The sequence below is a fragment of the Xyrauchen texanus genome, chromosome 32 (assembly GCF_025860055.1).
Source record: "Xyrauchen texanus isolate HMW12.3.18 chromosome 32, RBS_HiC_50CHRs, whole genome shotgun sequence".
NCBI lineage: Eukaryota > Metazoa > Chordata > Actinopteri > Cypriniformes > Catostomidae > Xyrauchen > Xyrauchen texanus.
In genome coordinates this window covers 16,651,269-16,673,704 of record NC_068307.1, presented here as the reverse complement: position 1 = coordinate 16,673,704, position 22,436 = coordinate 16,651,269, and the positions used below count along the sequence as shown (strand labels likewise).

Genomic DNA, 22,436 nt, shown 5'->3' with positions numbered 1-22,436 from the left:
ACGTCACTTTGTGGTGCTTCTATGACACTTTCGGCTCATGTGTGGATTTGGGTGCTCTTCAGGACTCGTACCTCAGACCTTTTGTATGGCATATGCAACACTCTCAATCAGTTGAGCTACCAAGCTTGTAAATGTAGTTGTTATGTAATGCAAATGTTAAAATGAGTCATGTGCTAAAGTAAAAGTGTTTGTATGTCATAAGATGGAATAGTGTGGGGAATAGACAGAGGTCTGCACAGGGATTAAAATGTGTGGCCAGACCCTACACGGCCCAAACAATGCCGTTTTTAAGCCCGAAACCGACTCAAACCCAAAATTTCTTGCTATTTAATTTCTTCCCTAGCAAGTACTGTTATAATAGGTTATATTTATGTAAGCATATAGGCAACATTCGTAACAGTACTGAAACAGTAAACATACACAGTTTAACATGGCACAGCTGCCTCTTAGTACACTAGAGCAGAAAATTGCCTTACTGTTTATGCGCTGAAACTTCACTTGGTGCGGAACAATCAGGAATAATATGAAACAATGCAACAGTCCCCTCTATGCAGTCTGAAATTGTTTAGAATGTTGAATCTTTGTGAAAACGCTAACGCATTTTAGCCCTCACAGATGTGCTCATCTATAGACATTCAGTCTAATTTTCAGTTCAAGCACCACCCTTATTGTTTCATTGAATATAGTAGCCTCTTAGTGGACTAGAAGCTTAATCTAGGTATCATAAGACAGCAGAGATCCTCCCCTTTGCGATGGTATGCCGCCACATTTTATCATCAATGGTAGAAAACACATTTTCTGATTATTTGTTTTTACATGCTTTTCCTTCTGGATGGCATATTTTGTTCTGAACATCTAAGATATAACATTTGATTCAGCCAAGCAAGCTCACAGACAAGTAAACAATGGCTCATTGTTTAGAGAACTTCCTAAGGTAAATGCAGATATAAATGTTTGAGCTATTTGGGGCTTAAAACAGCAATTATCAGAGCATAAATGAGACGTTTGTTGACTTACAGAAATCATATTTCACTTTGTGATTCTTTTGAAAATCTTTCGAACTGTGGTATTGGGGCAACAAAAATAACTGCAGAGTCACATTCCTGAGAATGAGAGCTTGCATTTGATATATGGCTTGTCCTATGTGCTATGTGAAGGACTTTTCTTTGTATATCAGTATTTCTACCCCATTACCTCTGGGGGGGTGCTAATTGTTAACGCGATATCTTGTTATTTTAAGTAACTTAAATTTGTGATGTTATCTCTGAAAAGTTCAGATTCTAAGCATTCAAATGATACCTCATACGCCTGACTTATGTATACGGAGACTTTAACGGTTTTAAGTGTAAACTTTTTTCACTATATAGAGCCCCCATCCCACAAAAGATGTGTATTCAAATAAGTTTATGTATGAATTGTATTTTGTGTGTGTGTGTGTGTGTGTATGTGTGAGCGTGTATTTATCACTTTGTGGGGACCAAATGTCCCCATAAGGATAGTAAAACCCGAAATGTTTGACCTTGTGGGGACATTTTGTCGTCCCCATGAGGAAAACAGCTTATAAATCATACTAAATTATGTTTTTTGAAAATGTAAAAATGCAGAAAGTTTTCTGTGAGGGTTAGGTTTAGGGGTAGGGTTAGGTTTAGGGGATAGAATATAAAGTTTGTACAGTATAAAAACCATTATGTCTATGGAAAGTCCCCATAAAACATGGAAACACAACATGTGTGTGTGTGTGTGTGTGTGTGTGTGTGTGTGTGTGTGTGTGTGTGTGTGTGTGTGTGTGTGTGTGTGTGTGTTTAGTCAAGCCATGACCTTTTGAACTTTTAAAATAAAACGCTATTCTTGTGCTGTAATTTAAGATATTCTGGAAAGCAAAAATTATCAATGGGACTGTAAGATCCAAGTTATGCCACTGCTTTCAGAAATACTTTGTTATTAAAAGAAACAGGTGGGAATACATTGAAGTCTTTATTCCAATGTAACACTGTATGTTTACAGTGCCCGATACACTTTACATTAAATACATTGAGCTCCAGGTCTTGTCCATTTCATTGTGAGACAAGCGAAGAGTATATAAACATTGTTCAAATGTAAAAAATCATCACTCAACTTTAACCTCTCATATTTGTGTCAATCATCAATTCTTTACATATTCTACCAGACATTGCATATTGTTGAGTGATATTTCAGGACTTTTGTCAAATTTTTTGGATTTTTATTTATATATTAGTTTTTAAATAAACATTTTTTCTGAGCTAAATCAGTAGATATATACATCTTCACACTCTTTGAAAATCCTAAATGCAAAAAGACACACACACACACACACACACAACTTTCATCTCATATTACCATCACTGTTCATTACAGTAGCCTAACTCATTCTATCAAGTATGATTAACAGACACAAATGCACACAATGAACACAAAGGGTGTTAAAAGGAACAAAAACTGTGTTCATTGAACAATGTGCCCCATAGTCTCTGTATACTGTGATTTAGATTCAGCGAATTAAGACACTGCATAAATTTTTAACTGATTGTGTTTACTGCTCATGGGCATGGCTAGGTCACATAACTGCAAACTTCATCACTATATTTACTTTTGTTACAGCATCCCTGATTTTTAAAACACAATAATATATATTACAAACTTTACAATCTGGTGGAAAAATGGTGTCTGTGATATTTATGTTGTTTACGCGCGCGCGCGCGCGCGTGTGTGTGTGTGTGTGTGTGTGTGTGTGTGTGTGTGTGTGTGTGTGTGTGTGTGTGTGTGTGTGTATTGTGTCATCACATGAGGTGTTCTTAAATTTTAGCACAATCAAATTCAGAAATGACCACAACAAGATCACAAATGTACAGTACCTTCTATTCGCTAAACAAGACTGTAAAATGTGGCTTCTTATTTTATCCAGTACATTTATATAGCATAGCAGGTACAGTACATAACCTCACATAATGTACCAATAATTCTCTCTGAATTGTCAGGGGGGAAAGGGGGATTTGATTGCCCAAATCAGTGCTATCAATGACAAACGTATTTCTCAGAGAGCAGGACACACTACTTACACTTTTGTTGCTTGGTTGGCAGCAAGCAAGATGGATGCCCAATATAGTTCATGTTCCTGAATTTCTAATAAAAAGAAAATGTTTTACTTGTTTAAATAAAACAGTTATTCTAAGACTGATGGTTACAGACAAATTCCCTTCAAGAGGTGGCATGTAAAAAAAAAGTCAACAAATGCACAACTTTTCCCTTCTGAAGAGTGTTCAAAACACCCTACTGCAACAATGATACAAAAGAAAAAAAACACACGTTTAACATTTCATAATGAAATGTCTTTTCAGGTGCAATCCATACAATTCCCAGTGCCACAAAGAAAGTCATCCTTAAAGATGCTAACACAGGCAACAGTCACCACAGAAATGTAAACCTGATATGACTTTCCATTGATATGGCTTTCAATAAGGCCCCATAACAAATGAGGGGACATACATTGAGTGCAAAAAGGAAGATGATGCACAAAATGGCACAAGCAGCAGCTCTCAGTGCTAGGACTGTTCATGTAGTACTGTTACTTGAGTCTGTCTTCTCTTTTCCCCCAGAATCCAACAAGCCTCTCTCTACCACTTTATACAGGCCCAGACTTCTGAGCTTTTCCACAAGATTTACACTGAAAATGTTTCTCTGTCGTTCCTGTTCTCTTCTTTCTTGTTCACTTCCACCAAAGTTCCGCTGTCTTTCCCCTGAGGCAGTGCTGAGGGTTTTTAAGGTTCTATGAGTGAAATGGGAGCTAGGATGAGTTGAGGCTGAGATGCCATGCTCTGAAACCAGTTGTAGCAGCCCGAGGGATGAGGGGTGTGTGGCTGGGTGGAAATGTGCTGTGGAAGCAGAGATGCTTTGGAGACCTGATGAAGTTCTCACGTGCTTACAGCTCCCAAAAGCGGACATGCTGCGGGGTCGTAGGCTGGGGAAACAAACGGGAGAAAGCATAAGGCTGTTAAATTCTCCATGGAAAGATTTGGTCAACCACATAATATCACATCAGAAACAAACTGGGCAGAACAAACGTGTGAGTGAAGAATCCAGTCTTTTCAGCTACAATATCTGATCATGCTTATGAATAAATTAAAATGTGACCTGCACAGGTTGAACAACATGAGAAAGATTTTAAAGGGATAGTTCACCCAAAAATTTATATTTTCTCATAATTTACTTACCCTCATGCCATCCCAGATGTGTATACGTTTTGTTCACCATTTAATTGCAATGTATGAACCTACAGAGCTTTTCTAAAAATCTTTCTTTGTGTTCTGCAGAAGAACAAAATTCATACATGCCTGGGATAGCATTATGGTGAATAAATGATGAGAAATGTTTAATTTTTGATTGTACTATTCCTTTAATGTAAGCTAACATGCACAATCTACAGTTAGTACATTAATTTGTCTCAATAAAACATGATCTCAGTAGACAGATGTTACATATTACAGATGTGAACTGCTAACTCAGTAATGCATATCTCATTACAGGACTCATATAGCTAAACCTACAGTGGGGTCCAAATCTCTCAGGCCATATTTCCTTTTATTTTGAGGATTCTGAAAAATGGTGTCACATTGAAACAAAATTAAGAAATATTTAAGATTCTGCATGATTTCGATCACTAATCAAATGTAACAAATTTGTCACAAATTTGCATAAAAGGTCAGATTTTCCTGATAATATTGAAAAGGTTTTTGCTGAAAAATGAAAACAAAAAAATAAAAATTTGTACTACTAGCCTATGACTTTTGGACCCTACTGTCTTTCTGTACAGGAAAGAAGATGCAATTAGCAACAAAAGTCTCATGCTGTTGTGCTACAATGTTTTGTTATGTTCATAAATAAAGCCTACGGTTAAAGAGATAGAAAGTGAATTAGTTGTTAGATTTCGTGGTTCTGAGATGATGATCCTAGTGAAGTGTTTGGGAAGATCATGCCTGACACTTCTTACTTTACGGCGGATGGAATTATAACTGTAAAAAGAGCCGGTTCCAGCGTTTCCTGTTATAAAGGGAAGGAGGAAAAATATATAATATAAATGTAAATAAAAATATATATATTTAAGAAAGGCATTAAGGTTGAGAGGTGGAAGACTATGTACTTGAATCCAAATAAGAAATTTCTTATCTGATGTTAAAGTACACAATAGCCCATTGCCAGGGCTATTGAGAGGAAAAAAAAGAAAGTGGGTAGAAAAGATTTCTTAAAATGATTGTAACTACATCCTATACCAGAGGCAACAACTCATCCTCAGAGTTTAATGTGTGTGATGGATCCGATAAAATCTTTTGAACTTCCCTGAGAACTGACTGCTCATAAAAAACAGTAACTTAAGGGACTGGTATTCCCTTTTCACCATACTAATGTCCATTAAAGGCAAAAAGAGCAAGAGCATTTTGTTGGATGGATGAGAGTACTAAAATAAGCATTGTGTGATCAATAGCATGATCATGTCTTACCTGGTAGAGAAGGAGGAGAGGAGGACAGAGGGATGGAGGTTCTGACAGCTAGTGTTTGGGGTGGTCTGAGGGAGGTTAGGCCCAGATGAAGTGACTGTGTTGATGTGAGGAAACACACAAACACACTAAAACTCAGCTATGCATGATGGTTATTTAGAGCACTTCACTACAGGCAGGGTGGATCAAAACAATACATCATGAACTGCTTAGTAGCATGGAGAAGGCAATAAAAATAGATACAAAAATAATTGGAATCCCAAAAAATGTTTCACATACTTCTTGGTTTTGAAGTATCAAAACACAAAAGAATGTGTAGCTTTCAGTAGATAAAAGGAGGTTTTTACCAACAGTGCCGTGTAGGAGGTCTGGGAATTTGGACATGACAGGCTCATCCTCTTCCAGGTCATTGAGGCTGTAGACGTGCTGAAAATCCCCATCTAGCTCCCTGAAGTCTTTAGTGAGGACACCTGGCCGTGGGTGGAGGATACCCCCAAGATTGGGCTTGGCCAGCTGCTGCCATTGGTGAAGAGTGACTGAGCCTAGAGACAATAGCAAGATGAACTAGAATTTTATATTTTCCAAAAAAACAGTGCTTGCCTGTGCAAAACTTGCCAACATGACGATGTTCTGGGTGGTTGATATGCAGTAACAAGGGCGTTCTTGGTGTTTTATTCCTGGCCCAAATAAAAAGAGGCCATACCTATGCTATAATAATATTTACATTTAATAGCTGCGTTTCCATCCACTTTTATGCACATTTTAGGATATTGCATAAAAACTGCTTGATGAAAACACCAAGATGCAAAAAGAAATCTCCAAAATGTACATTAAAAAAAGTATATGCTCACTTGAGGTGGATGCATTGTTTATTTTGCAAGAAAATAAATTTGCTTAAACTGTAATGAACACATTTAACCAGATAAGCTCCTGTTGAACTAGGAATACAAGATGTGCAGTGTTCTGTCTGTGTGCTCTAAACCATGAATATTTAATCAATAAAAGAGTCACAGTGGCTACAATTTCTCCGGAAGTGTCAATTTTGGGATGGAGATGTGGCTTTATTTGCAAATTGTTTTTGCGATATTTTGGGTTTTCGCTTATATTAAATTCACAACTTGGATGGAAACATGGTTAATGTCCCTTCAAGTCTGAGGAATTTGTACACCCATTTAAAGATACTGTAAGCAAAAGTGTTAGCCATTTTAGAACTTCCACAAGACTTAGCTGTTGAATTAGACATGGCAAGAATAAGACAAGTCTTCTGATTGGCTAAACAGCTGTTTACAGAGCCTAGCGCTGTCAGAGAGACAGGAGTGATATTTCAAATGGCTATTTCAGTGATATCTGACAAGTAATAGGGATGTTTTCTGTGTGTCATTTTATTAAAAAATCACTTACAATGGGGGCCTGGGTAGCTCAGCGAGTAAAGACGCCGACTACCACCCCTGGAGTTGCAAGTTCGAATCAAGGGCATGCTGAGTGACTCCAGCCAGGTCTCCTAAGCAACCAAATTGGCCCGGTTGCTAGGGAGGGTAGCTTCACATGGGGTAACCTCCTCGTGGTCGCTATAATGTGGTTCTCGCACTCGGTGGGGCGTGTGGCGAGTTGTGCGTGGATACCGCGGAGAATAGCGTGAAGCCTCCACACGCGCTATGTCTCCTTGGTTACGTTCTCAACAAGTCATGTGATAAGATGCATGGACTGACGGTCTCAGATATGGAGGCAACTGAGATTCGTCCTCCACCACCCGGATTAAGGCGAGTCACTACACCACCACAAGGACTTAGAACACATTGGGAATTAGGCATTCCAAATTGGGGAGAAAAAGATATCTATTAAAATAAATAAATAAAAAATCACTTACACAACTTTAATTGCATGCCAGGCACAAATTGCGAGTCTGATGACTTAGAAAAGTAACAGCACACCTCTCCAAATTTGTAAAAGCTTGTACTTAACATATATGTGTTAAAGTCTACTCACCCTCCAGTGGCTTAACTATTTGCAGACGTTCAGGCAGGTACGAGCGAGACGAGCCTGTGCCTGAGGAATGGGTGGAGGTGCCAGAATAGTTTGTTCCTGTGGATACATCACTGTCATTGGGCGTCAGGATACCACTGGACCCACCGCCACTACCGCTGCTTCCATTCTGCAGGGCACGTAGTTTCCTCTCTCTCTCCACCTCGAAGAATGGACGCTCTGATGTATGACTTTCCTGACGTTCTGAGAGAGATCGGAGAGCTGCCTCTAAATCTTGCCCACCTGGTGTACCTGGCTGACCCAAACGCTTTGATTCCAGCAACCTGTGCAGGAAATATTTGTAATTATTCAGAATTAATCGATGGACTTCTTATTATAAATATGATCAAATTTGTGCAGTATAATTTTAAAAATAAAAAAAATCTCAAAGAGAACTTATAATGAGCAGTCACTGGGTTGAGGAATGTAGAAAATCTCAACACCGGCTGCAGCAGTGGAAAGTGATCTCCAATGGCATGTGCATCGTAGTCACGCAAGGGGCAGTCCATGAAGAGTGTATTCGTAGGATGAGTGTATACATTGTGGAAGTCAGGAACAGATTTGTAGAATCCTCCGTTAAAGCTAGTGAGGTGCATAACAATGCCCGACAGAGATAAGCAAACTTAACTCCAGACATACAGGCAGAGACGAGGTATCCTTTGTGGAAGACCAACTGACACGCAAGAATACTGGAAGGCAACAACACACCCGCCATGTGGGCAACCAACAGATACACGAGACAGGACCAACTAGGCAGAGAGAGTGAGGTTAGTACTCAACATCAAACAACAATCTAGCAAAGACACTGAGAACACAACGGGCTTAAGAAGGAGTGAATTAGAGGAGAGCAGGTAATGATCGGCACGCTAATCATTGGCATGATCACCATTCTCTCGGGAACAATCAATGTTCCCATGGTAATGCATGCATGCTGGCTGCGCCTGCGAGGGTAAGAAAATTACAAAACATATAAAGCGAACCGTGGGTTCTCAGCAGGAAACCGATGGAGCGTGTACTCCAGGTAGGGAAGGAGGTATTGCCCCAAGTGAAGGAGTTCAAGTACCTCGGGGTCTTGTTCACGAGTGAGGGGACAATGGAGCGGGAGGTTGGCCGGAGAATCGGGGCAGCGGGGGCGGTATTTCACTCGCTCTATCGCACCATTGTCACGAAAATAGAGCTGAGCCGAAAGGCAAAGCTCTCGATCTACTGGTCAATTTTTGTTCCTACCCTCACCTATGGTCATGAAGGCTGGGTCATGACCGAAAGAACTAGGTCACGAGTACAAGCGGCCGAAATGGGCTTCCTTAGAATGGTGGCGGGCTTCTCCCTTAGAGATAGGGTGAGGAGCTCAGTCATCCGTGAGGAACTCAGAGTAGAGCCGCTGCTCCTTTGCGTCGAAAGGAGTCAGTTGAGGTGGTTTGGGCATCTGGTAAGGATGCCTCCTGGCCGCCTCCCTAGGGAGGTGTTTCAGGCACGTCCAGCTGGGAGGAGGCCTCGGGGAAGACCCAGGATTAGGTGGAGAGATTACATCTCCATACTGGCCTGGGAACGCCTCGGGGTCCCCCAGTCATAGCTGGTTAATGTGGTTTGGGATAGGGAAGTTTGGGGCCCCCTGCTGGAGCAGCTGCCCCCGCAACCCGATTTCGGATAAGCGGTTGAAGATGGATGGATGGATGGATGGATAAAGCAAACCGACAAACCGAGAACTGGTCCACTAGAGTCAAAATGACTGTGTTGTCATGGGAAGGGTGGAGACCAGTTACAAAATCCATGGCTATGTGCGACCAGGGCATCGAAGGGATAGGCAGCGGTTGGGGAAGCCTGTCCGGGGATTCACAGGACGTCTTATTAGTCGCACAAATGGGGTAAGCGGCTACTAATCGATGTATGTCCTGCACTAATGATGGCCACTAGAATCACTGTCTAATGAGTGTCTGAGTGAGAGTCACCCCTGGATGACAAGCGACATTGGATGAGTGACCCCACTGTAGGATGTGCATAACCAAATAATCAGCCCGCTGGGCATGTGGCGGGGGGCGCAGTGTTTCGCAGCACCACACAAACTTTAGCCTCCACCTCACAGGATACCATGCCCACTATGCAAGTGGTGGGAGACAGGCTTGATGTTTTTAGAGCCCAGCACGAAGTTGAAACGTGTGAAAAATAGTGCCCAGCAAGCCTGTCTAGAGTTGAGGCATTTGGTGCTATGTATATACTCTAGGTCCTTATGATATGTCCAGACCACGAAAGGTACACCTGCACCCTCTAACCAATGACACCTCTCACACAAGGCCAACTGGACAGCCAATAATTCTCAGTTGCCAGCATCGTAATTCTGTTCAGCTGGTGTTAAGCGGTGCTAAAAATTAAAGTACAAATATGCATCTTTCCGTCCGAGGTGAAGATCTGTGACAAGACTGCTCCGACACCAACCTCAGATGCATCCACCTCCACCACAAACTGACTTGTGGGATCAGGAGTAATGAGGATGGGTGCGGTAGAAATACGTTCCTTTAATTTTGAAAATGTAACCTCAGCTCATGAAGATCAACAAAATTCTATGGGTGTTAAAAGCCATCTTCCACACATCCCCCTTCCTAATCTGGACATGGTGATAAGCGCTGTGTCAGTCCAACTTCATAAAGACTGGACACTCCCTGCAAGAGTTCAAAGGCTGAGGACATCAACGGTAAAAGACAGCGATTCTTCACCTTGATGTCATTCAGCGAGTCTAAGCGAGCCAACCTTCTTCTCTGTGAAGAAGAACCCTGCCTGCGAAGAAGAAGGGCGAATGAGACCAGCTGCCAGATAATCATTGATATACCTGTTCATGGCCTCCCTCTCGGGATCTGAGAGTGAATACAGCCGTTCCCAAGGCAGTGAAGTGCCAGGAAGCAGTTCAATTTTCATATGGGTATGAGGAGGAAGGGTCAAGGCGTGGGACCAGCTGAACACTGCCCTCTAGTCATAATATGACAATGGTACTCGGATAAGTCAGCCGGTTCATCTTGCAATGAAACACAAGACTGGACAGGGGAAAGAGCAAAGTTAAGACAAACAATAATAACTCCAAGCAAGAACGGTGTTGGTTGACTGATCTACTTTATGTGTGGGTTGTGCGTTACCAACCAAGGATGCCCCAACACTACCGGTGCCGATGGAGATTGGATAAGTTAGAAGGACAAATGCTCGATATGATTCCCAAAGACAAAGGTGCCGGCTTTGTGGATTGAGTGATGACGGACAGTGGCGTGCAACTTAGGGTGTGGGCGGTGATGGGTCTTTCCATAGGAAGTCACCACTTAGTAGCCAATTCGAAATCCATGTTTTCCCTTCCGCTCCAGAATCAACCAAGGTAGAAATCATGTGACAGGAAGGTCTATACTGCAGCCAGGCAGGGAGAAGTGTCTGAATCCAGCGGTTTTGTCCAAAGGTGTTGCGCTCACCAGTAACCCCTCTCCTACTGACAATCGTTGTCTTTTACAGGACAGGAAGCAGAGAGATGATCAGAAGCAGCACAGTAAAATCACAGTCCATTAACAAGATATTGCTGTTTCTCCCTGCGTGTTATTTGAGTTCTAGTGACTAGCATTGGCTCAGTGTCAGGCCGTGATACTGGCGAGTTGGCAGGAGAGGCAGAACGGGTAGGAGAATCAACCGCCAGGGTAGTAGGAAAGTGGCGTCGGCGATGGTGACAGCGTAGGGTCAGGCATCGACTCGATAGACAAATACACCAAGTCATTGAAGAGCGGAAACAAATCCAAAGAATACATTTGCAGAATGTCATTGGAAAGACCATGCAGAAATCGATCCCACATAGCATGGTCAAGTCTCCCTGCTGAGAGAGGGCAGAGCGAAGAGTGGATTCCTTAGTTGGGTCCATACTTGGCTAGATTGTTCTATAATGAGTGATGTGAGACAAACAGACCCAAGAGCAGAGGAACACTTCAAAGGATTTATTCAATATAATAATGAGCAGTCACTGGGTTGAGGAATGTAGAATATCATAACATCAGCTGCAGCAGCGGGAAGCGATCTCCAATGGCGTGCGTGTTGTAGGTGTGCAAGGTGCAATCCATGAAGAGTGTTCGTAGGATGCGTGTGTGCATTGTGGAAGTCAGGAACAGATTAGTAGAATCCTCCATTGAAGCTAGTCAACTAGTTAGAATCCAGGGCGTGCTGAGTGACTCCAGCCAGGTCTCCAAAGCAACCAAATTGGCCCCCTTGCTAGGGAGGGTAGAGTCACATGGGGTAACCTCCTAGTGGTCGCTATAATGTGGTTAGCTCTCGGTGGGGCGCATGGTGAGTTGTGCGTGGATGTTGTGGAGAATAGCATGAAGCCTCCACATGTGCTATGTCTCAGTGGTAACACGCTCAACAAGCCAGGTGATAAGATGCGCAAATTAACAGTCTCAGAGGCAATTGAGATTCGTCCTCTGCCACCCGGATTGAGGCACTATGCCACCATGAGGAGTTAGAGCGCACTGGGAATTGGGCATTCAAAATTGGAGAGAAAAAGGGGAGAAAATAAAGTAAAGGAAAAAAGGTGTTGCTCTGCATGCTAATCAGTGGCATGATCAGTGTTCCCCCAGGAACAATCAATGTTCCCATGGAAATGCCGATCAACAAACCGACAAACTCACCAGAGCCGTGACACATACCATATACTTGTACTGTTCAATGAAAGCATAACTAGTTCCCTATCTCTATACCTAAAAGATAACTTTTTAGCATTTAAATTTTTTTTAACATTATTTATGAATCATATTTCCGGATTTAGAACATCCCTAAATTTCCTATAAGTGAAGTTTTGTCTGATTGATCTTACATCTGGGGATACATTTTCCCCAAAACTTTAGCTACAAGTATTTGCGTACACACACATACACAGAAATATTAGAGCACACACTAACCCATGTTCCTGTGTGTGTGTTGGGGGAGAGTGCTTGTCCTCCAGGTTGAAGCTAGCAGAGTCTGATTCATAATAACTTGTCCGTGGCGTACTGATTCGACTAGAGCGCAATGACCCAGAGCTCGACCCCGGAACCTGGGGAGACTCGATTTGGGAGCGTAGTCGAGCCACCTGATTGGCTATTTTCACTGTCTCAAACACACGCAATGGGTGATTCCTGTGGTTGCAAATTCAAGAGAATCATGTCACATCAAAGTCCATAGTTAAGTAAAACATTTATGTGACCCTGCTAATGTATATAGACAATAAACATAATTAGCTGCTACATATATTTGGGTAATGACTAACTTGTATTCAGTGGGCGCAGGGCTGTCTAGGCCTTTCCGGAAAGTTCCTTCGATCTCAGCAGCGAGTGAGTCCATTGGGAAGATTGCAGATAGGGTACTATAACGCTGGACAGTGCTGTTGGGTAGACTCTTATTGCGCTGGTTCTTTATGTCCTCTTGAGCTTCGTGTAGCATGTCCTCACATTCTGAGTACCGATCACGCAGTTCCTTCAGCTACCACCAGAGACAGAGAGCATATGTTTCAAGTTTCTGATCAAGTAAATTATTTAAAATGGCAATACACTAGAAACATGACACTAGTGATAGTGAGAGGAGCCAGTGAAAGCAGTAGAATGTTTTCAATGTATGTTTGTTTTACTGCTTGTGCAGGTTTGATGTTGTGAGTTTCATACCTCTGTTTTAAGCTGTGACTGGCTTTCTCGTGATGAATTAAAATGTTGCATCAACTCCTCATTCTCAGCAGTGAGCTGAGGGAAAACAAGTTTTATAAATATACTGAGTCTCTAAGTGATATGCAAGAGAATGTATATACAGGCTTGGATATTCTAATATAGAGAATAATATAGTGAAACAAGTAAAAAAAAAAAACTGACATTTGAAGTAGTTCTCACTATATGAAAAGCACATAAATTGGCCAAATCAAGTTTTGCTTTAAAGGGGCCATGAAATAATTTATATATAATTATGTTTTTTTATCATTTTATTCTCTGAGCTCCACTGATTATGTTAATAAATTAATTTTTGCACCAAAAGAGTTTTTTAGTAATCTGATCATTTTCACCCTGTCTCTGACTGAAACGCTCTGTTTTGGCCTAAGCGCCTCCTTAAAACTTCAACGTAAACGCCCACTTTTATGGTTGGCTAACATCATACAGCACCTCAAATATAGCCATATTTATGGATATAAATATGGATGAGAATTAACAAGCCCCTCAACATTATAAAACTAAATTTCAGGGTTTACACATAACACACATTCAACACATTAACAGTTCCTTTGCAGGCTTGAATCATGTTATGACTTGTTCACAAAAAAATCCATGCAGTAATAAATGCACACACAGTCCATAGTCCACAGTGAAACTAGGCGCACTGAGGTGTACATCGCCAGAAACATAAAAACGGTCACAGACTTTCATCTAGTGCATGTTTACATAAACAAAACATTTAAAATAGAGCCGATGTGCGAAAGAATGCATCCAGAACAGTTTGTGCTCAAAACAGCAAGAGGCAGAGCAGCTGAATGTAAGAGAATGGATTCTCCTATTCAGAGTTGTAACTTGACACCATGTCTTTTAAAAGAGGCCCCAAATATGTATCAAGCGGTCAAAGATGTCTGTCTAGTACGTTTATATACAAAAATAATTCAAAATATTTCAGATGTGTCCCCTTTGGTGTTCAGGAATAGTTAGCCACACTAGGCCTGTCTGTCCTTCTCTCTCTCTCTCTGTCTCTCGAACTGAGCACCAGTAGGTGGGGCCAATGGTGCAATGTTGTGGGACAGGTATATACAAATGACCAATGTCTTGTGTTGTCACGAGCACACAGAATTCAAAACGAGATGTTTCAGCAGGGTGGTAACTTTAAATGCTCTTTTTAGACTGGGGAGAATGTTTTGAGTTCTGAAATGTACAGTATGTTTTTATAGTACAGTTACCTTTTAAATGACAGAAATCAAGGGAAATTTCATTCTCCATTTCATGACCCCTTTAAATCTACTAATATATACAGGTTTTGTGAGGTTTCATTTTAGGATTAAGGCAGGGTTTGGGTTAAGCAAATATCATCACCTCCGCATTAACAAACCTCATCATAAACCTATGAGATATAAAAACATATGATAAATCCTCACTAATATAGTGAAACCAGTTTGTGTGCATGTGTCTTACCCCTTTGCAACGCTGCTCTAGGTCGACTATCTGTCCCAGGAGTGAGCTAATCTCTTCTTGTTGTCTTAAAGAATCTTCCACCCTTCGAGAAAGCTCCTCCGACAGAGATGTGACCCGTTTATTCGCCATTGCTGGTGAGAGAGCCAAAATGAGAGAGAACATTAGTCCGTTGTCAAGAAATGTGATATTGAATGATTAGTTGGCCATTGTGGATAATGTTGGGTACTCACAGAGTTCATCCACACACACCATCATAAGCTGCTGCTCTTGTTCCTCATAATTGTTGGTCTCAAAGGTTAGCTCGTTAGCCTGGGAGAAGAATGATGTGTTTGAAAATGCATACCTATGACAGTATTCACAATTCACAAGCAGTTTTTGATGTTCTTCTGACATTGTGTGTATGTGCATGTGTTTATGCACACCTCTGAGCGCAACTTGAAGTTCTCCTCCTCCAAACCCTTGAGCTTTTGTTGCAGGAAGTCGTAATTCACGTAGTTACTAAGAGATGAAGACGTATCATTCTGTATAAGTCTGAAGGAGGAGCAAAAACGTATCAATATATCAGAATCCAGACATTGATCACTCTGTATGTGTGTGTGTGTGTACACTCACAGTGATTCTGTGGCATGCTCTATCTCTTCAGTGCTGGCATAAAAGTGCAGGAGATCATCTCTCATGGACAGCTCATGACGCAGCTGTGCTATCTGTAAGAACAGATCCAGAATTAAATGGTTAATTTGTACTCCAATTTGTTTATCATGGATAAAAATGTAACACACTGAACTGAGTGGCTTACTGCTTTTATAAAACGGTGGCCACTGCAATATGATAAATGACAACGATATACAATAAACAGTTAAATTATTAATAATAATCGAAACACAAATCGCTATTTTTCTATTGAAATAAAAAAACAAAATTCTTCCAAATCTTCCAGTATGTGTGGGCATTGAACAACAACTTTGATTGTGACTCATTCAATCCTTTTCATAATTTGTTTTAACATTTACAATCTATGAATTTATTTTCACATTAAACAAAGATTAACCTCTTCCGTGGCAATTTCCAACTGTTCATCCAGTAGTTTGTTTCGTTCAGTCACGGCTTTGTTCTGCTTGAGCAGCGATTTGCCAATCCGGGCTGCCAGTTCCAGATCCCGCTCTTTCTGCAGAGGAAAAGAGGTGGGACTTTTATTAATAAATCAATTGAAACATTAATAGAGGAAACATTTTTTATTGATGACAATCAATGAACATATTTGAAAAGCATACTATCACTCACCTCCTCAAGCAAATGTGTAACTGCCTCAATGTCATGATATGTCTTTGTGATTTGACCAACTCTCTCTGAGCACAGCACTGCAGAGAAAAAAGAGAGAGATTGGGAGGGAAAGCAAGAAAGAGAGGAGGGAGACAAAATGTAATAACAAAACATACTATGTTTCACCAAATGTCACAGTACATGTGTGTCAAAGGACATCTATATTATTTTGGATGGATCATAGGCTATTTAAAGGAATATTCCGGTCTCAAACAAGTAATATTGATAACCACAAAAATTTATTTAGACTTGCCCCTCCTTTTCTTTAAAAAAAAAAAGCTGCTTTTATAAAATTATAAGCTTCAAATTTCTGCCTTTGAACACGGCAAAAATTGTCCCCTATTCACATCCATTGTAAGTGATGATTAAGTGCCTTTATTTTCTTTTTTGTATCGCTTGAATTTTTTTAAATACATATATTTATTGAGACAATGAGTTAAACAGACAGCCTTATTCAAAGTGTATTTTTTATCAGTACATAAATGTATACAATTTTAACTAAAACGGATGTAAATGTTCGTAAATTCCATGAGGAATGTTCCTACCATCAGAGCAATTCAAGCTTGATACGTCACCTTGATGTTTTTGTGAATCTGTGGCAGTAGGTGGCAGTCAGTGCAACTCCACCTATACAGGCACCATGCCTCAAAAGCGCTCAAAGACAGCTGGACCGAGCAAACAGAATGCAGGGTTTGTAAAATGCATTTTTCATAGTTTCAAACTAGGATTAACTTGACACAATGTCCTAAAAGCACAGTGTTTATAGCTTCTCTGGCTATAAACTCAACCTTGACAAAAGTGAGCTCCTTTCATGCACTATCATTCAAAGTAATAAATAATAAGTTCAGTTATCTTGGTGTGTCTGTTACTAGGTCTCATTATCAGTTGTTAAAGGCCAATTTTACTCCGCTTCTGAAATGAACTCAACAAGATCTTATCCGCTGGTCCACTTTGCCCCTGTCCTTAGCCGGGCGAATCAACACAGTTAAAATGAATATCCTCCCGAAATTCTTATATTTATTTCAGTGCATACCATACTTCCTTACGAAGGCATTCTTTAAAATGTTAGATGGTCATATTTCATATTTTATTTGGAACAATAAAACTCCTAAAATCCGGAAACTATTTTTACAAAGGCCTAAGATGCAAGGCTTTACCAAATTTTTTTATATATTATTGGGCTGCAAACATCAAAAGCCTATTGTACTGGCTATTGGATACATCTACCCTGGATATTCCTGCTTGGTTACACATTGAAACCAGTTCTTGCTGTCGGATTTCACTTTCTGCTCTTTTGTGTTCATCAATTCCCTTGCATACGCCCCAGACTTGCCGTAACACTCACATGCTACACTCCTTAAAAATTTGGGCCCAGTTTAGAAAACACTATGGGTTAGTCTCCATGTCTATCTTTGCCCCGATTGTAGCCAATCATCTGTTTCCAGCTTCCCTTATGGACAACACATTTAATCAGTGGCTTAAGAAGGGGATTTTGAATATTAAGATGTTATATAAAGGGGACATTTTCATGTCATTTGACCAACTTAAGCATGAATTTGCTCTTCCAGCACATCACTTTTTTCATTATTTACAAATCAAACATTTTATACAGAATCAGTTTACTCAATTTCCTTCTCCACCAGCAAAGACATTTCTGGATTCAATCTTAGAAATTAACCCTGAGGTTAAAGGAATCATATCCAGGCTTTATACAGCTATATTTGATATGGAAGGCTCCTCACTCTCAATAATTAAGGAAAGCTGGGAGGGGGACTTGGGGACGTGCGAGACATGGTCTTATTCAATCCAAGATTTTACATCGGCTTTATATGTCCAAGGTCAAGCTTTCAAAATCTTTTCCTGGGGTTAGCCCCATTTGTAATAGATGCAAGCAATTCACAGATGGCAGCAGTTCACAGATCTCCAAACTGCAAACAGCAGTCCATATTAATGATGAATTTAACCTTCTACGCTAGAGACTCTGAAATGCACTGCAGAAATTGGGGACATCACAACAGGTAAATGAAAAAACAGGTCCTTCCAACACTTTAGAGATGCCCTTTCAGTTTTTGATACCTGTAATTATTTTAAGGTTCAGAAAAAAACTATCCACACTTTTGCCAATTGCTGGATTAGCTCTATGATGCAAATAGCAAAATAATGAAAACCTGTTAAAAAGTGTTTTAAGTGAAGATTTACGTAAGTATTTGTGATTTCATTCAGTTTTCCACATGTCCTGGTCATTGAGCCTCTTCTAAACCTGCTAACTTTGTTTGGAAGCAATTCAGTTCAGCTGTGATTTACGTCACTGAGAGAATTAAGGACAAGACAAAGCCTACTCTACAGTTCGTGAGAAAGAGACGCTGCACTACATGCAGGTTAATGTGACTTAACAGATTAAAGTAATTTAAGCCCCAGTCACTGTGAAATGGCTGGCTAAGAACCCTGTGTGCTTGTGCATTTTAACATGATTTTAGTGTAATTGACGTTAGTAAAACAGAACCATTTCAGATTTCTAACATTTTCTGTGTAAAGATATTTCCAATTTGACAACTTCATTGCCATGATAACTGTGGCGAGGAGGAGGGCGTGGCCTGGCCTTGATGACTCACATCAGGATAGGGATGAAGATGAACCAGGGACACCAGTTCGAGAGAGATTTTTATGATGTTTATGTTTGTTTAAGTTATTTTGACTTTTCTGCCGGTTCCCGCCATCTTGCTCATCATGAACACTGTTACAATAACATAATATTGTAAACACTAAAACCCTACAACAACTATTTAAATAACTTTACAGCTATGATAATACGAGATTTAACAGAAAAATTATTGTAAGTGCTTTTATAAAATTGTAAGTATGGTAAGGAGAAGGGTGGGGCCGGGCTGCGATGATACATGCCCGGCCCCTAATCAGGCTAATCAAGCTGACGAGAGGGATAAAGACCACCAGAGGTGGCAGTTCGGGACACAGTAAGCTTCACATTTCTGCGTTCAAACCCTAAAAAAAATTTGTCCCATTCACTTCCATTGTAAGTGCCTCACTGTAACCCAAATCTTTCCTTTTTTATAGAAAAAAAAATATTTTTTGTCCTAATCAACATTACGCCACAAATTCTGTCGATTGAGTTTAACTTGTATTGACGCCAGAATATTCCTTTAAGTTTTAGGTTCATGTTTTGCTTTCAACAATCAATACAGTGTAAATGATATGTTAGGTTTTTCTATAGGGCATAATGCACAAAATAAAAGGAAGAAAAGACACGTATACATAGACTGTAAATGGAAGGTCTATATAAATGTGAAGGTCTTTCTTTACAACACATGTGAAACAGCATAATGCAAATTAAGGTGAAGGTTAACAGACATCAAACAATTGAAATCTATTTGCCAATCCCATTTACATCAGCTAATCATTTAGCAGACACTTTTATCCAAAGTGACTTAAAAAATAGAAAAAGCACTATCAATTTATCATGCATGAGCCAACAATATTAGCAGTACCACAATAATGCAAAAACATAGTTTCTATGGTAAACCAGAATAGTACAGATGCTTGAGCCTTGTTAGTGTCTTTAATCCAAATGTATCCAGGAACCACTCCACACATAGCTTTAGTGATGCATATCACCAAGGTCACCTCGACTGGTCATTCCAAACCTTTTTTGATCATTATGAAACAGGTACAAGTCTACTGTAACCATGTTTAAGGTGGAACACCACTGATAATCTGTCCACATAGAAGGAGATCTTTTTTCTGCAGATGATAATCAGCCTCTTATTGACATGCTGTCCTGTCCAGATTGCCGAGACCCCCAGCAAGCAAGTCCCTCTTCTGCCAATAAATCATATAGTGACATTCATCTCTCCATTTCACACGGTGAGTCTCTCCCTCTACTCACTCTCTGTATGCAACTCCTTCTTTTAGTTCTCCTCAACAAATAACTCCCCTCTAATGCACCTGAACCATCTTCACCATATGTTTCTCCCTATCTTTCTCTGTCTGTTACCTTGTACCAGCTGTCTGCACAGCCCCTCAGTGTCGGCTTCCTCATCTTCCTCAGGTTCTTCATCTTCCTCATCGTGACTTGTGCTGCTGTCTCTCTCACTCTCGTCCATGCCCATACTGCTCCACACCTCCATATTCCCTTCATCCATGTCTGCACCTCAATTCTGCTCTGATTGCTGTCTTTTGTGCAATGCAGTCTGTTCGTATTTTTCTCTCACTCTCTTTGTGGTTCTATTACAGCAGTCTGTGCCCAACTGATTTATGACACTGATACTGAATCCATCTCTGTCTGTGTTGCCAGTCACATGCCTTTAGAACACATAGACTGTCCTCTAGGATTTTGGTATCCCAGTGTGTGCATACTGAGTTGTTATAGAATCTGCTGCGAGTGTGTCACTGCAGCTCTTGTCTGAAGTCAGCTAAGACTCACCTGGCTGCACTGGAGTCACAGGAGGAGGGCAACTGTGAAATGAGGGGAGGGGAGAACAGCTAAAGGAAACTTTAGATAAATACATAATATTTTTGTATATTTTTGTAGGGATTTTAATCTAGTTTTTGAAGCTTAAATATTATGGTAGAATTCTGCTGATTTGATTCTTAAAAAGTGCGTACTACTGTGCAGATAGAGCACCCCACAAACAGAATATGGTACATTCCAGATTTATGTCATAATACTGCTGCAGCAAAACAGATGGACACTCCCACGCTCAAAAGACCACATGTCCAGTGTGTTCTAAATCTCATTGTCAATGTAGCACATGTTTAAATTAACATGCTTGGCTGAGAAAAAAATATGTTTTTAAACTTTTGAAATCTTGATTATAAGCTAATGTGAGATTTTTATTCATTATTTAGTATTAAATATACATTTTACAATATGCTACTATAATACTTTAAATCTCAGTTTAATGTTTTGATGATTACTCCAAATGTAATTAAAATGTTAACAATATTATTATTTTGTAAATTAGAAATGGCAAAATTATAAGAGTTGGATTCTGATGTTCTGTATCTCCATGCTTTACTCTATATTATCCTGACATGAAAATCAATACAGATATTTTTCTTTAATTCAGTTTTACATTTATATTTTTGCATGCTGTTAAAATCCATATTTTTTCCACATATCCTGACAATTTGAAAACATCCCTATTCATTTCTCCTTCAGACACACTGAAAGTAACTGGGTCAAAATTGCTTTCCAGCCCAAGTCTAAAAAGATCTATTAAATATTAAATTAAACCAATATCAATTTTTCAGTTGTGGACAGTGGATTGTAGGTCTTGTAACCCCATATAATGGCATGATGTGCTTTAAATCTGGCCTGCAAACCACTGGCGCTTACATCAACAGAAGCTTAAAAAGAGAACTACACAGAGTGAGGAAACTTCACTAAGATCACCATTACTTGTAGTCACATAAAAAAATCACAATTTCCTTATTTGTCCTACACCTCACTTAATTCCATCTCTAATAGATAAACCTAATTAAACATGTAACCATTCCCATCCTGGAAAAAATATGAAAAGACCCATTTCATCAGATTCTAATTTATTTAACGAATTTAATATAATCACTTAGTGGTAATAAATTATTCTAAAAAGAAACAGCAGCTTCCTGAGTCAAATCAGATGTCACTTATAAAATTGTTCTGATATGATGTTTATGCCAGACAATCATTTGTTCATAAACCTGTGAAATCCAGCTTCAAAGTGCAAGTTGAAAATAAAGCAAAAAAGAAAACATGGATACAATTTTGGCCATTCAGTTTAAATTTCAACCATGTTTAGATATTTAACCCAGAAATAAAAGCTGTGTTTAGGCTATAGCCCAGATAAAGAGATCACTGCACAAGTACAAGAGCATCTCTCCTCACCAAATGGATTAGAACTAAATGAACACCCTAAATCAAGCAGACCACCCACAGAACAGTTTAATTTCCCACCATTTAAAAAAACTATAAAATCAACATTAATTTGAGTGTTTGGATTTATTCCACACTGCAGGTTTTTGTGATCAATGACTGATCAAAATTTCTAGAATCAATGCTATGTATGTGTATAAAAGCCATTAGACAAACGTCATAGACAAAAATCTTGGTAAAGAAATAATCTGGTCTTTAAAAAAAAAAAAAAAAAAGCAAAAATCGAGGTTCCATTGAAACACTTGCAATGGAACTGAATGGGGTTTAAAGTTAAAATACTCACTTTTTCAAAAGCATAGCCACCACAAGACATAAACAATGTGTGTAATGTGATAAAATCACCAGCTAACATGGTAATTTAGTTGTCAGATGCAAAAATTATGTTTAAAACAACTTTACAGCTTTACGTTTTAACAGAGGAATTCATGTAAGTGGCTTTATAAAATTATAAGCTCCACATTTCTGCCTTTAAACCCTCCAAAAATGGCCCCATTCACTTCCATT

General features: G+C 39.7%; 1 protein-coding gene across 1 annotated transcript in view; it reads right to left on the bottom strand.

Annotated features, from left to right (window-relative positions):
• Positions 1-2,679: 2,679 nt before the first annotated feature.
• The window catches only part of LOC127625771 (trafficking kinesin-binding protein 1-like), a 32,152-nt gene continuing 12,395 nt past the window's right edge, over positions 2,680-22,436 (bottom strand). The window contains exons 4-16 of the mRNA XM_052101129.1: positions 15,962-16,038; positions 15,729-15,845; positions 15,293-15,384; positions 15,103-15,211; positions 14,911-14,989; positions 14,681-14,811; positions 13,184-13,258; positions 12,793-13,004; positions 12,446-12,661; positions 7,497-7,816; positions 5,858-6,052; positions 5,514-5,607; positions 2,680-3,976 (exon numbers count right to left, since the gene is read on the bottom strand). Coding sequence (XP_051957089.1) covers positions 3,571-3,976; positions 5,514-5,607; positions 5,858-6,052; positions 7,497-7,816; positions 12,446-12,661; positions 12,793-13,004; positions 13,184-13,258; positions 14,681-14,811; positions 14,911-14,989; positions 15,103-15,211; positions 15,293-15,384; positions 15,729-15,845; positions 15,962-16,038 — 2,123 coding nt within the window. The 3' untranslated portion in view covers positions 2,680-3,570. The remainder of the gene's footprint in view (positions 3,977-5,513; positions 5,608-5,857; positions 6,053-7,496; positions 7,817-12,445; positions 12,662-12,792; positions 13,005-13,183; positions 13,259-14,680; positions 14,812-14,910; positions 14,990-15,102; positions 15,212-15,292; positions 15,385-15,728; positions 15,846-15,961; positions 16,039-22,436) is intronic.